We start from the raw sequence: 13,107 nt of genomic DNA on the forward strand, positions 1-13,107 counted from the left end.
CCCCCTGCTGCTTGTGCCCCTGCCTGTCATGTTCGCCTCTTATGTCATGGTGCATGTGCTGCATATGTGATGATCATTACCGCAATCACAGTAAAATAGCTACGTAGCTAGCTGCCAAGTAAGAAGGTGGATAGTTGCCACATGATATGACAGGAAGCGGGGAAGTAAGTACTACGTACTAGGAAGGGACTTGACAGGGTAAGAGATGGTCATTTGCACAGATACATAATTCCTACCTACTTGCATGCAGGTCATGCGGTATGCTTTCTTTGTAAGTAGCTAGAAGTAGCTAAGGATGGACAAAGTACGTGCATATGCTGATGGAGGTCTGAGTCCTAGGTACTCTATCCGCGTCCGTGAGTGTGCATTAGCAGAGCATCCACCCATCCATCCCTAATTGCTTCGCGGCATTAGTGGTTGAACTAAACAATTAGTTAAGTCGTTATGTACAGTCACTAAGTATGGGTACATGGTACAGGTGACCTCCGGGGATCAATGGTTCGCCACTAGAATTCTCTTGACTAAATCACCAGCCATTTGGCCGTGACCTTCTGGGCTGATTGATAATCGCCGTTCAGGGCATAGATAATCTGCAGCGCCACCGCCGCTTCGCGCGAAAAGTCCTCTACGAAAGGGGCTTGCGCTTCTAGCCCTGTATCGCCCATGACGACATCGCTGCCATCTTTCGGGTGCGGGATCGTTTGTTGGGATTGCGCTTGGATCTGTGCGCCGAGATCTAGCACGAGCTGGTAGCCTTCTATTGCTAGATGGGCTATCCCTAAGCTATGCCAGACGCGAGCAAAGTTGAATTCCATTTCTTGCCGTTCCGATAGGAGACTTCCTGGTCGTTCACGGACGCGTCGATACTCCTGCATGAACGACAGCCCCTGCATGATGAGGTAGTGTCGGTTTTCGGACTGGCGCTTGAGTGAGTGATGGATGTAGCAGAGGGCGATGGAGAGCAGGACGGCTGGGTTCTGATCGTCCAGTGCATAGGCGCGGAATAAGTAATTCAGGGCTGGGTAGAAACTGTTTCCCGAGTAAAGGATGTGGCCGTATAGCACAAGCAGGGCAACGTCCATTTCATCTGCCGGGATGGCTTCACCAGTCGTCTCGTCCCGCGTAGACAAGGATGCGCGTTCCTTGTAAGCTGACTCGCGCACGAACCGATTTGGTCGTTCTCCTGTAACCTCGTCCGGTACAGTAAAGTCCATGGCCTTGATCTGGCGCAGCATGAACTTCATGTTTGGTGACGAGTGGAACAAAGACCGGTGAGGATCACCGACGAGCCGGCTCAACATGGCAAACAAGCGATAAGTATCAGTTACGAATTGATATTCCTTGATAAACCATCGTGCTTCATTTGCAAGCGTCTCTTCATCCTGCATCCGAAGCGCACAAGCTGGGAAGGTCAGTATCTCATGCAGAATACGATACGGCAAAGGAGACTCACTGAACCAGCAAACATGAATCATGCGGGTGTCGGCTTTGGAGTGATACCAGACGCTGGCATCCGCAGCGGCTGCGAGCGTGTCGTACGCTTCGTCGGATTCTCCTTGCGTCGCTACAGTGAGGGCATACTGCAAGAAAAGGTCGAGCCATTCATTGAAGCTGATCCCATAGTAGTCAGTTGGTATAGCCCCTTGAAGTGGCTCGTCAGGAATACTCCCTGGATAACAGTCAGCTATGCTCCAATGACACAAAAGGGTATGAATCACCTAAAGACTCCTGGAGACGCCCAGCCATTTCTTGCATCTCATCGATGAAGTTGCGGCCCTTGTGTCTCCCCGCCTTTCTCTGTGCTTCGCGCGAATATCCCAAGAAGGTTATGTTGCGTTGAATGGGATAGAATACTCGATTTGACCGAAATTCACGCAGCAAAGCGTCTGCTATATCCAGCCAGTCCTCCGTGGCTTCTGCGTTGCCTTCTTTCGCTTGCGGAAGCAGCTGCATTAACTTGTCATAGAGATATTGCACATTTGCTATCCTTTGTTCTTCATTTATCTCCGTATCCTTTGCAGCTGAGGTAGTAGTAGTAGTCAGAGCAGCCGGCAGGTCAGCGCTTGGGGGCTGAGGCGCGATTGACCTCAAGGCAGCGTCTTCACGAGCCGCATCAGCTGCCTTGAACTCCACCGCCAGCTGTTCCAGCCTTGTGTCCTTGCGCCGGCGGTTACTACGGCTCTCCTGCCTTCCTAGCAGAACCGCTTCATTGACGTATTTCAGAGCCTCTTCCGACATGCCAATGCCCTCATAAAGCTTTGCCAGCTGCACGCGGGATTCCACGTGCCGTGCATCGTGCTCCGCAACCGTAAGAAAGCAGTTCTCGGCGTCTTCGAGCTTGCCCAATACACTGCAACATTCTCCCATTGCCATGAAGAAGCCGACATCTGCGTACTCGTTTGTTTGTTGGAGGGGCATGTAGAACCGCAGTGCCTCTTCGAAAAGCCCAACGTCTTTGAGCGCATCAGCGGCCTCTCGGAAAAGGTCGCCATAATCGTACAACCGAGCATGTTCGGACGTATCCTCCGGGTTCAACCACTCGAGGTGATGCTGTAGTTTCTGTGTCAGAGAATAGGCCGGCTACTATTCGTATACTAAAGCACTTACCAGAGCTTCGTTCTTGTGCTCATAACCCATCCTCAACCGAAAGAGTGCCAGCTTGATCCGCAACTCCAGGGGTAGACCGAGACCGTACGAATCTCGAGGCCACCTTCGAGGTTCGTATCCATCAGCCTTGATGCGTCGAGGAGAATCATCCGCATCCCATTCCCGGTCGTCTTCATGAAAATCCTCCCACATCGTATCATCCTTCCGGCCTAGAAGCCATCTCGAGACAGACTTGAGGGCCTTGAGGCCCTCAAACGGCCGGCCCAGATAGCTGTACAGTTCGGCGTAGATGTTGACATCGGACCAAGAAAATTCGGGAGCATCTTCCGGTTCTAGAGACGTGAAGTATTTCACGCTCACCCGCCACTGATCCACGGCTTTCTGGACATCGTTGAGGTCGATGTAGGTTTCTGCCAGGTGTCGAAGCGCCCTAGCGTTGTGTGGGACTTCTTTCAAGATGCGCTCATACTCTGTCGCTGCTCGTCCATTGTAGCCCAATTCTCTGTAGATCGCTGCTCGCTGGAATCGGGCATTGTAATTCTTCGGATCTAGCTCAATGATACGGCTATAGCAGTAGATAACGTCATTCAGTGCACCTTGACGTTCCTCCCCGGCGCGTTCGAGGATCATCCTTGCTACTTTAGCCCATACTGTAGGATCTTTGGGCCGCGTGTGAGCGCCGCTGAACAACGCGGTCAATGCTTTGTCTTTCTCGCCTTGGGCCAAGAAGATTTCGGACAAGAGCGAATGCGCCGCGAACATCTCGGGGTTAACCTGAATGGCACGCTTTGTTAGATCAATGGCACGGTCATAGTCACCATCGATGAAGGCAGAGGTTGCCTCCGAATGCAAGATCTTGAACTCGGGGCTCGGTTCTAGTGGTTTGCGCGGTCCTCTCCTGATGCCCTTTCCACCGCGCGCACCGTACCGACCAGAGAAGGGGCCTGTGCCCCTGCGACGTCTCCGACCGTAGGCTTCGTCGTCTTCATCAGCCTGGTTAGAGAACTCTTCCTCACTGTGTGCGGTCAGCAACAGACAGAAGACTCAAGAACACTCGCATGACGTCGTGATACTAGCCTTGAACTCTCCTCTGAAGACAATGTATAGAGGGACTCGTCCGAGTCGTCCGCATCATGATACGCCTCTGCATCCTCATCCAAGGAAGCCTCATCTTGAGCCTGTGAGGCGTTACCTGTAAAAAGGTCCTTATACAGGCGCGGATCCAGAACGGAGTGAATGGAGGCCTCTCCTTGCGTGGTTGGCTGATTTCCCTGCCATGGGTAATGTATCGTCTCATCAATATCGGGATAGACGTACTCCTGCGAGGGAGGTTGGTGATGTGGGTGATGGTCGTCCGGGTAATCCATTTTGGGATACAAGTATTCAGGTGACTTTACTAATACGGACTTTGTGTAGCAAGACTTTGCCCGGCCACTGGCCCCTAGAATGCAAAGACTGGCTGGAAACTAAACACAGACCTCCCTTGAGGAGCAGATCACCAAGTAAGCAGACAGACTATCCGAGGTGTCGTCTCAGTCGTCTCAAGGATATCGGGGAGCGTTGTGCAAGACTATGCGACAAAGAAGCGATCATCATTGGGTTGTAGTGGAGCCACAGCAAACAGACAAGCAATTGGGGCTTGTATCCGAAAACACGGTTGGATGGCGTTGCAATAGCGTCTAGAGAAGGTAGTTTAGAATCATTCGAGAACCGTAGGGAGGCGCACAAGACAAAGGGTAAGGCGGAGCGATAAAGGAAGGCCGGATCACGGACCTGGAGGGAGGGTTTATTCATAGCAACATGTAAGCGCCGCCAATCCCAGACTAAACTTGCCGATGCAGAAAACCGGCCAGACCGGCCGACTGGGACGCGTCGGAGGCAGTGGGATATAGAAGTCAGATAGGTCAGATGAAAGGAGAAGATATAGTCAGATCTTGATCGATGGGATTGTCGATATAGTCAATGTTACAAAAGATATAGAATGTAGATGAATGATGTTCTAGAGTATCTGAGCTGAAGAAGAAGAAGCAAGTAAAGAAGAAGAGGTTCGGCGGAGAACAAATTAAGCCAAACATAACCCAAACCAGCCAATCCGGTGACTTTTTCTTACGCCCGCCACGGCAAAGTGTCGTTTTTTCGTTTCGCTTCTTGTTTCTTTCGTTCTTGACTTGTTCTGTTGCTTCTCTCCATCGTCTTTTCCGCCTTTCTTCGTCTCCCTCTGTCTCGGTCTCTCTCCCTCTTCCTTCTCTTCCCCCCATCTACTTACTCTCTCTCTCTCTCTCTTCCCCCCCATCTTCCCTCACCTCCCTCGCCATCAAGTTTCTGCTTCTTCGCTTCCCCCCCCTTTTTTTTTCTTTTCACTTTCCTTTTTATTTGATGCTCTAGGTATCTTGCTTGCTGTGTTTGACACACTATTGCAGATAACCCTGACATCCTTTCGTTAAAAAAGAAGAAAAAAAAGAAAAAGAAAAGTCAAAAAAAGCGCAACCCACACTTCCCCTACACTAATTCCACCCGGGAAGTCGCCGCGTTTCTCTCGCCATCCACCGAGGATTTTCTTCCGGCCATCTGTCTTTTCTCGTTCTCTCTCCAATCGATTGATCAAAACACCTCCTTTGATGCTCTTGCGATTCGCTTGATTCCTCCATCCTAGAATCCGAATCGGGCAGTGCAGCCACTGGACTGGTCTGTGCCCCAAACGTCATTGTCCAGAACCAACACAGTTGGGTTTCTCACCTCTTCCAACCGAAAAAAAAAGTGTCTCCGTCCTTAGAGAGATTTCTCGCTTTTGATCCTTTGCCTCTTGGGTGATTCGCTATCTCCCAGCCTGCGACCAAAATAAGAAAGACCTCCTGTTCCGACCAACCCTCACGACACGCAAACTCAGCAGGTGCTGCAGGTGTTTTGCAGTAATTCTTCTCTTTTTGTATTTATTTTCCATCCGGGCCTCGCATAAAGGGAGACCGACTTAAAAAGAGGAAAGACATTCGAGAAAAGAAAGTCCCATTCCGAGACTTTCCTTTGACCCTCCTTGTTCCAGAATACTACCCTCATTCAATCTCTACTTATGGCCAGCCATATCATCGGCAACCGCAACAGCACGCCTGAAGCCTCCAAGTCCAGTCTTCGTCCTCCATCGTCGTCTCGTAATCTAGGATCGCACCAGCTTCGTGCATCGGCCGATATGTCGGGCTTCCCATCTCCTCTGTCATCCCGCAGCATCCGTCCTTCCTCGGAAGTCTACTTCAATCAGCAGTCGCAGGCGTCGAACAACGCGGAGGATCCGTTGGACCGTGCGGCTCAGCAGTGGCTCGCGGATATTGATCAGTACGAGACTACATTGGAAGAAATGGCCGCTGCCACGCTGGACCAGGATTTCAAGGATGAGCTTAGCGCCATCGAGCAGTGGTTCCGGGTTCTTAGCGAGGCGGAGAGGACTGCTGCCCTTTACGCTCTGTTGCAGCAGACCACTCAGGTGCAGATTCGTTTCTTCATTCAGGTCTTGCAGCAGATGGCCAAGAGCCATCCCATGTCGGGACTGTTGTCTCCGGCCAACTTTGGCGAGAAGGGTGAGTTGCATATCAATCCAGACAAGCGTGACAGGTATTAACAATGTTCTTTTGGCAGATGCCATGTCTAACCGCCTGAATGATGCCATGTCCAAGTTGAACGTGGACAGCTCCCGGAGCTCCCTCGGTCGCCCCCCGCCGTCCCCCGGTGCCAAGCGCAACTCCGGGCTCGACTCGTCCACCATCAATGCCATGTTCCCTGATGCTGCTGCGGCAATTGCAAAGAAGAAGGCTGAGTTCACCCAGCAAACGGGCAATGCTCCTCCTTCGAACCGGAACAGCGCTGTTTTCGATCGGACTTCCTTTGTGGCACCCACCATTTCGGCCCCAGACAACAGCAACGACACCTTGGGCCAGCCTCCGGTTTCGCCCTGGGCCCAGCGCGGATCTGAGCCGCAACCCCCTATCGCCCGTCCCAAGTCTTCGTCCGGTCATCAGCCCATGGGCCAATTCAGCCAGACTCCTTCGAGCCTGCGCTCTCCGCTCCCTACCCAAACCGCCACGATCCCTGCCCCCGAGATTGATGCTCCTTTGCTCTCGCCTTACAATGTTGGAAATGCCAGCTGGGCCTCCATGACCAACACCCCCATGACGGCGACCTTTGGCCAGCAGCCGCAGCAGCCCCAGCAGAATTCGCAGGCCGATATGGTGGCCAACGCGACTGCGATGAAGCTGGCCGCACTGTCGACCGTCAACAACCGTATTGCACTTGATGATGCTCGCAAGTACCGTCGGGCTCGCTCCAACGATGGCCAGGGTAAGAACTCGGCCAACAGCCACGCCATGTCTCAGGGTGGCCTGGCCAGCCCGGGCCTCCCGGGCCACAGTCACCTTGTTGCCGGACAGCTGTTGAACACTCAGCAGCTGGCGGCTTTGCAGGCACAGCAACAGGCTGCGATGGCGGGTCGTCGCTCCCGCCCGACGTCGCCTGGAATCGCCATGCAGGGTGCTGGCGGACTTGGTCCGATGGGCTTCACTTCGCCGCAGAACAACGGCTTCTTGGCAGCATATGACCCGAACAACCCGCTCATGGGTAACGGCCTGGGTGCACTTGGTATCGGGCAGTTTGGCCTGGGAGGTCCTGAGGGCTACCTCTCAGACCACTCGGAAGTGGCTCGCGGCCGGTCCCCGCGTGGTCGTCGCGGTAGCTCGAAGCCGCCGGAGGACCCCACGGACCCTAACCTCTTGAAGGACATTCCCAGCTGGCTGAGATCGCTGCGGCTGCACAAGTACACGGAAAACCTGAAGGACTTGAAATGGACGGAGCTGGTCGAATTGAACGACAAGGCGCTGGAAGACCGCGGCGTCAATGCTCTTGGTGCCAGAAACAAAATGCTCAAGGTGAGTTACATAAACTCTCCCAGGAGTGTTGAGACATCATGCTAATCTTTGTAGGTTTTTGAACAAGTCAGAGAAGCCAAAGCCGAGGGCAAGCTCGACAACATTGCGTGATGAAGTGCAGCCATTCATTCATTCGACTTGACTTAACGTTTCTGCTTACATTCTCTCTATTGCATTAATTGACTAGATTGGCTTTGGGCATAAGTGGCAGGATCCGAAATGAACCTATGAGCGATCTCATCGGAAATGAATCTTGGGAGGAAGTTGTCTAGTAATGGGATTCGAACGCCATTGGGGCAGTTGAATGAGTGACCGACTTGAGTGACTTATTGACTTATTGTTTGTATGGATGTATTCACATGTTCATGTAGACGTGCGTGGGGCTGTGTCTCAGCATGTCGTGTTATGACGGCTAGGATGTTAATGGTATAATCATCATGGCTTTGGTAAATATAATTGTTTGCAGATTAAACAGACCTACAGAGTAGACCTACTTCTAGTTCCTTTTCTTCGTAGTCTACCACAGTAATAATAATAATGAGTAGAAAGTAGTAACCCACCAAAGGCGGAACCAACCGGCAATATACTCCAACTCCGACATCATGCTACCTACCTACCTAGCTATCTACCAACTTATCACCACAACCAACACCATCATCCATCCACCCACAGTCCACCATCCAAAACCACACAATCAAAAACAATCAAAATGCCACCCACAAAACAAGAACTCTCTCTCCTCATCAACCCCCTCGTCCCGGAATCTCTCCAACACAACAACAGGGTGCGTTAAACCCTCCCCCAAACCAACCAACCTCCTACGAACCCTCTCACTAACAATACCACCTATTTTAATCCCACAGACATTATCTTCATTACACTCCCTAACCTCCTTCCTCCTCGGCCTCACAGCCGGAATCCTCTCCCTGCAATCCGCCACCGGATTCCTCTTCTACCTCCTCGGCACGGTCTTCGTGTCCGCGCTGTTCCACGCCCTGCTACTCTATCGCTCCGGGGGATTAGGCGCGGGGATGTATTTTGCGGGTGCGAATGGAGAAGTTGAGGGGATGGATGAGAGGGGTGTGGTCAGTGGTAAGGGTACTAAGGGAGGTGGTATGTTGAGACGCGCGGCCTGGAGGGATGTTTGGTTTGGGGGTGGTGTGCTGAGTGAGGCGCTGAGTGGGTTTATCTTGGGGTGGGCGGGTGTTGGGGGGGTTTTGAGGTGATTTTTCCTTTCCCTTGGGAGGATGCAGGGGGAAATGATAAAAAGGGTGGGGAGGGGGGAGGTGTGGTAATGGGGAGGGAGGAGACCTAGGTGTATTTATTATTGATGTGTGTATGTATGTATAATTCTATGGGTTTATGCTATCTATCTATGGTGTCTATGCTGTGCTGTGTTGTAGGGTGGGTTGACGGAGTGGTGATGGTGGCTGTGTGTTGCTTGAGATGGGCTTGCTGATGCGCTTGTGGGTGTTTATGGTGCCCTGTGGTGTGTGTTTGATTAGCATTCTCTCTGGTAAGGATGTAGGAAGAGGCGATATACCTTGGCAAGAGCCCATAAATAAGGAACGTGAATGACTTCGCTCCGTCCCTCGCCATCGTCTTCCCCGACGTGCTCTCCGTCGTTCTTTCCTCGAACGTTTACCCAGACGTTGCCCATGAATGTAGTCGTTAAGAGACTCAGTCCTACTATGGGGATGATCGAGATGAATGCCCACATGATGGCATTCTTAGCAGCCATGCGGATGCTGTCTTGCACTGCTGCGGGCAGATTGTCGAGAAATGCTAACGAGTCGGTATCATGGACGTTCAGCGAGCTGCCCGTCCCCTCTAGGCCCCTTAAGGCAGAGGAGCGGCCGAACTTGTTATTGAAGACACTGGTCATGATGGTCAAGCCGAGCGTGCCCCCAAAGGGAAGCGAGACCTGCATCAAAGACATCGCTGGTGCTATCCGCTCCGGCCAGATGCCCACTGTGTGGAGCGAGGATGGCATCAGGCGCAGTCCGACTCCAGCGCCGGTGATGACCAGCATTCCGCTTAGCAGGCTGGTCTCTTGTGCGCTGATGGCGTAAGCCACTACTGAGAGACCGACGGTGCTAAGCACTGCTCCCATGAGGAGGGGAAAAAAGGTTTGGCGAGGGAAGCCGTTGCAAAAGTATATTGCTAGGTAGACACCAGCTATACGCATGACGGTTAGTCAGTTGCAGGTCTCGATTGGCAAGCGTCTTACCTCCTAGTCCGGGGATGTAGTATAAGAGTTCTAGGCCTGCCTTTGAGGTAGAGTAACCTGCAACCAAGATGTAGTAAATGCTGATAAAGTAGAAGATGGAGTATGAGGCTAAGACAGTGAGCGGTTGTGCGTGTAGCATGGATGGCTAAGTTTCACATACCTACGCCAGTGGAAAAGTTCACTATGGCAAGCCAGATTGTGTCTGTTCGTTCGAAAAGGCCGTATGGAAGCATCGCCACGTGCTTCGGGAAGATGCGTGCGAACAATCTACCTGGTTCAAGGAGGTACTCGTACACAAAGAATGCGATGAAGCAGATTGCACCGATGATCAATGGTGCCAGCACCTGAGGAGACGACCAGGAGTAAGTGGCGCCACCCCATGTAGTGCCTAGGATGATGAGGCCAACACCAAATATGAAAAGGATCGATCCTCCAAGATCTATGGTAGCAAGTGCTGGGAGTATCGAGGACCATCTTGAGCCCTTCTTGAACATGGTTCCTTCGACAAGGTCATTCCGCAGCAGCACAAAGATCATGATGTGGCTGAGGACAGCAATCTAATCTGATCAGCCTTTGCATAGAGTAAAGCACCGTCAAACTTACAGGAATAGGCACAACGAAGCAATATCGCCAATTGCTCTATCATCTCGTTAGTAACAGTATAGAGCGTGCAACCAGGCTACCCACATCAGTAAGATACCTACAATGCAATCATTAGCAGTGTACATAGCATTCTCAGATAGGCCACTTACCCTCCGATAACCGGGCCCACAGCATATCCCACTCCTCCAAAGATGGTGAATATAGACTTATTCCTTGCATTCTCCTTCAAGGACACCTTGTCGGCAAGAATAATCATAATGATATTGTTCAGACCCGCAGAGCCGACACCCTGCAAAGCCCTACCCAGCAGCAGCATACCCCATGTCTGCGCAGCTGCACACAGGACACTCCCAATAAGCATGAAAAACAACGCCGTCTGCAGTACAATATGACGCCCAAAGACATCGGCAAGCTGACCGAATATGGGAATGAAGGTGGTTGATGTGAGACTAAAGGCGGTTATGATCCAATTCAGCTCATCGAACTGGTCTAGAAACAGCGTACATGGTCAGGAAAGAACAATCAGGCGCAAGAGTCTTCTGTCTTACTAAAGTGAGATGCGATAGTCGAGGTCGCAGTAGCAACGATAGTTAAGTCCAGTGTGGAGAGAGTAAACGGCAGCGTAAGACCAGCAATGAGCTTAACGCGATACACTCGCGCATTGTGCTTTTGCTCCTTACACAGCCTGCATTTATCAGTACCTGTAGCAGGACTCAATCCTTTTGTGGAGCCAGACATAGGCCTTTCCAAGGACTCGGAGTCTTCGCGGTTCGTCGACTCTAGTTGGTACCATTGCGAGCGATGTGCACAAAGTGGCTTTGGTGCGGGAGACTTGGAGTCTTTCGTCTTCTGCGATATGTACTTGTAAGCTTTAATCATGTCGCTAGTCCCATCAGTCTCCAGGTAGGATTAAGAGAAATAAAGTATTCTGGTGGGGAGGAATGGTTGCACAAGCTGCTGATAGAATTCAATGTACTACAGGATGCCATTGTGTAGTTATATATGGAGGCTACAACTTCAGTTTGGCCTTATATCATGCCAAGTCAAATGCAACTGAGGCTGTGTAGTCTAGACATATCTCCTTCGAGACATCAATGCGAGGCACGAAGGATATCAACATGATCGATGTCAAGTGCATCCCATCACTGCAGTCAAGTTTTGGGCCGTTTCGAGCAAGTAATGCGCGCCCGTCTGATTGGCCGGGAATGGTGCCTATCCGCAAGCCCTACCGAATGCGGTAAGGACTGCGAGGAGCCTGTCAGGCTGGCTGTGACTCTGCCAACTCAGCCTCTAACAACTATAATTTAACTACTATGAATCTTGAGCTCAAAGGATGATTTCTAGGCATCTAATCTATATAGGACGTAGTTCGGATAACATGAACGCATTAAACAATATATGTACGTCTTCAACGAGTCTATCTATATACACATAGCGAGACATCAGGGGTATAGCTTCAATCGACAGTAAATAAAATCGTAAATCCGACTCGCTCCAAAGCAAAACCCCGGGTAAGGAAAACCATGAAAAGTAAATCATCTCGAAACTCCAGCCAGGGAGGATCGTTCATCTTCTATACCGATCGTGGATCAACTCATGCGCTTGGCTCCTCAATAGGCTCTTCCGGAGGCGAATTGGCCAAGGCACTCTCGAGCGCACTTGTCAAGTCAATGTGGAAGAATGGCCGGTTGATGCCCTGCACCACCGCCGCCTTGCGCCGATTGCGGTATGCCTTGCTGTCCTTGAGATCGCGCGCCAACTTGTCGTCCGGCGTGCTGCTGTTGTCGGACGACGCTTCGATATCGATTCCGGAGGCCTCGCGCTCGGTCATGTGAGTTTCGTGCTTGAGTCCCTCCTCGATGTCACGCTTGATGGCGTTCTGATGGGCATGCTCATTGTTGATCATCTCCGCATGAGCCGCAGCAGATGCTCGTCCTTCGATCTCAGCCACACTGAAGATTGGCTTCCACCGGTGGAACCCATCATCAGAGGTAGGTGTCGGGTAGCCGAAACCTGCGGCCGCCAGTGCTCGTTTCGTCCAGCGGTTGTTGATATGAGCGAAGTGCCACTGAACAGTGCGAGGAGAAGCATAGAGATCGAGCTGGTTGCGAACATCGATCAGGTTTTGGATAGAAGTCACATCAACATTGTTAACCGATGAGAAATCGAGGATGATGGAGCGGAGGATGGGCCGTTGCGAGCGGTTCTCTTCCTTGCCCTTCCGAGAGCCGGGGTCGTTCCATGGCCTATCACCGGGACGAGCGTAAGAGAACGGGTTGGTGCGACGCGTCTGGCGGAAGATTGCCTGAACCAAGTAGTCGGTGTAGTGGTTGGCGTTGGGGTAGTTGAAGCCCTCCGAGAAACGGTAAATGAAGATACCAGGGTATGGCTGTTCCACCTCAACCTCGGGGTTCGAGCCATCGGTATGGTTAAGAGGGAGGAAGATAGACCGACGGGACCCGCCCTCATCATCGTTGGGGGCATCAGGGAAACCACCCGGTCCATACTTGCCATCACCTTGCACCAGATGATCGCCAACAACGGAGTGAATGGTGACTCGGCCCAGGAACTGACCGCGGGCCTTGGCAACACGGAAAAGCAGGACAGCCACGGACACACAGATAGTGCAGTAGATACCATCCTCGATCGAGGTGAAAACAGTTACGATAACACCAATGAAGAAGATGATTGCATCAAGGGGCGAGACGCGCCAGAATTATACACAGTGAAGGGCGAATTCGTTTAAACCTGCAGGAC

The 13,107-nt window shown here is 51.7% G+C and overlaps 6 protein-coding genes across 6 annotated transcripts; 2 read left to right on the forward strand and 4 right to left on the reverse strand.

The window, feature by feature from the left end:
• Positions 1 to 521: 521 nt before the first annotated feature.
• On the reverse strand, positions 522 to 3,974 carry An01g04060 (uncharacterized protein; the record flags this gene model as incomplete). The annotated part of the gene is made up of 5 exons (XM_059747336.1): positions 522 to 1,402; positions 1,454 to 1,669; positions 1,719 to 2,559; positions 2,608 to 3,622; positions 3,706 to 3,974. The coding sequence occupies 5 exons, from the start codon at positions 3,972 to 3,974 to the stop codon at positions 522 to 524; spliced, it is 3,222 nt and encodes a 1,073-aa protein (XP_059599611.1).
• A 537-nt stretch (positions 3,975 to 4,511) lies between these two features.
• On the reverse strand, positions 4,512 to 4,797 carry An01g04070 (uncharacterized protein; the record flags this gene model as incomplete). Its single annotated transcript, XM_059747340.1, has 2 exons — positions 4,512 to 4,620; positions 4,718 to 4,797. 2 exons carry the CDS (start codon positions 4,795 to 4,797, stop codon positions 4,512 to 4,514), a joined length of 189 nt encoding a protein of 62 aa, XP_059599612.1.
• An 877-nt stretch (positions 4,798 to 5,674) lies between these two features.
• Positions 5,675 to 7,628, forward strand: An01g04080 (uncharacterized protein; the record flags this gene model as incomplete). The annotated part of the gene is made up of 3 exons (XM_001388799.3): positions 5,675 to 6,176; positions 6,235 to 7,517; positions 7,572 to 7,628. The coding sequence occupies 3 exons, from the start codon at positions 5,675 to 5,677 to the stop codon at positions 7,626 to 7,628; spliced, it is 1,842 nt and encodes a 613-aa protein (XP_001388836.1).
• Positions 7,629 to 7,954: 326 nt separating this feature from the next.
• An01g04090 (hypothetical protein) lies at positions 7,955 to 8,743 on the forward strand (the record flags this gene model as incomplete). Its single annotated transcript, XM_059747350.1, has 2 exons — positions 7,955 to 7,963; positions 8,063 to 8,743. The coding sequence occupies 2 exons, from the start codon at positions 7,955 to 7,957 to the stop codon at positions 8,741 to 8,743; spliced, it is 690 nt and encodes a 229-aa protein (XP_059599613.1).
• A 156-nt stretch (positions 8,744 to 8,899) lies between these two features.
• On the reverse strand, positions 8,900 to 11,229 carry An01g04100 (uncharacterized protein; the record flags this gene model as incomplete). The annotated part of the gene is made up of 8 exons (XM_059747356.1): positions 8,900 to 9,001; positions 9,061 to 9,680; positions 9,748 to 9,804; positions 9,908 to 10,304; positions 10,351 to 10,386; positions 10,435 to 10,447; positions 10,500 to 10,839; positions 10,899 to 11,229. The coding sequence occupies 8 exons, from the start codon at positions 11,227 to 11,229 to the stop codon at positions 8,900 to 8,902; spliced, it is 1,896 nt and encodes a 631-aa protein (XP_059599614.1).
• Positions 11,230 to 11,944: 715 nt separating this feature from the next.
• Positions 11,945 to 12,991, reverse strand: An01g04110 (uncharacterized protein; the record flags this gene model as incomplete). Its single annotated transcript, XM_001388802.3, has 1 exon — positions 11,945 to 12,991. A coding segment is annotated over one exon (1,047 nt), but the record flags the coding sequence as incomplete, so codon positions are not given.
• Between the last annotated feature and the right edge of the window lie 116 nt (positions 12,992 to 13,107).

This window comes from Aspergillus niger (genome assembly GCF_000002855.4).
Source record: "Aspergillus niger supercontig An01".
NCBI lineage: Eukaryota > Fungi > Ascomycota > Eurotiomycetes > Eurotiales > Aspergillaceae > Aspergillus > Aspergillus niger.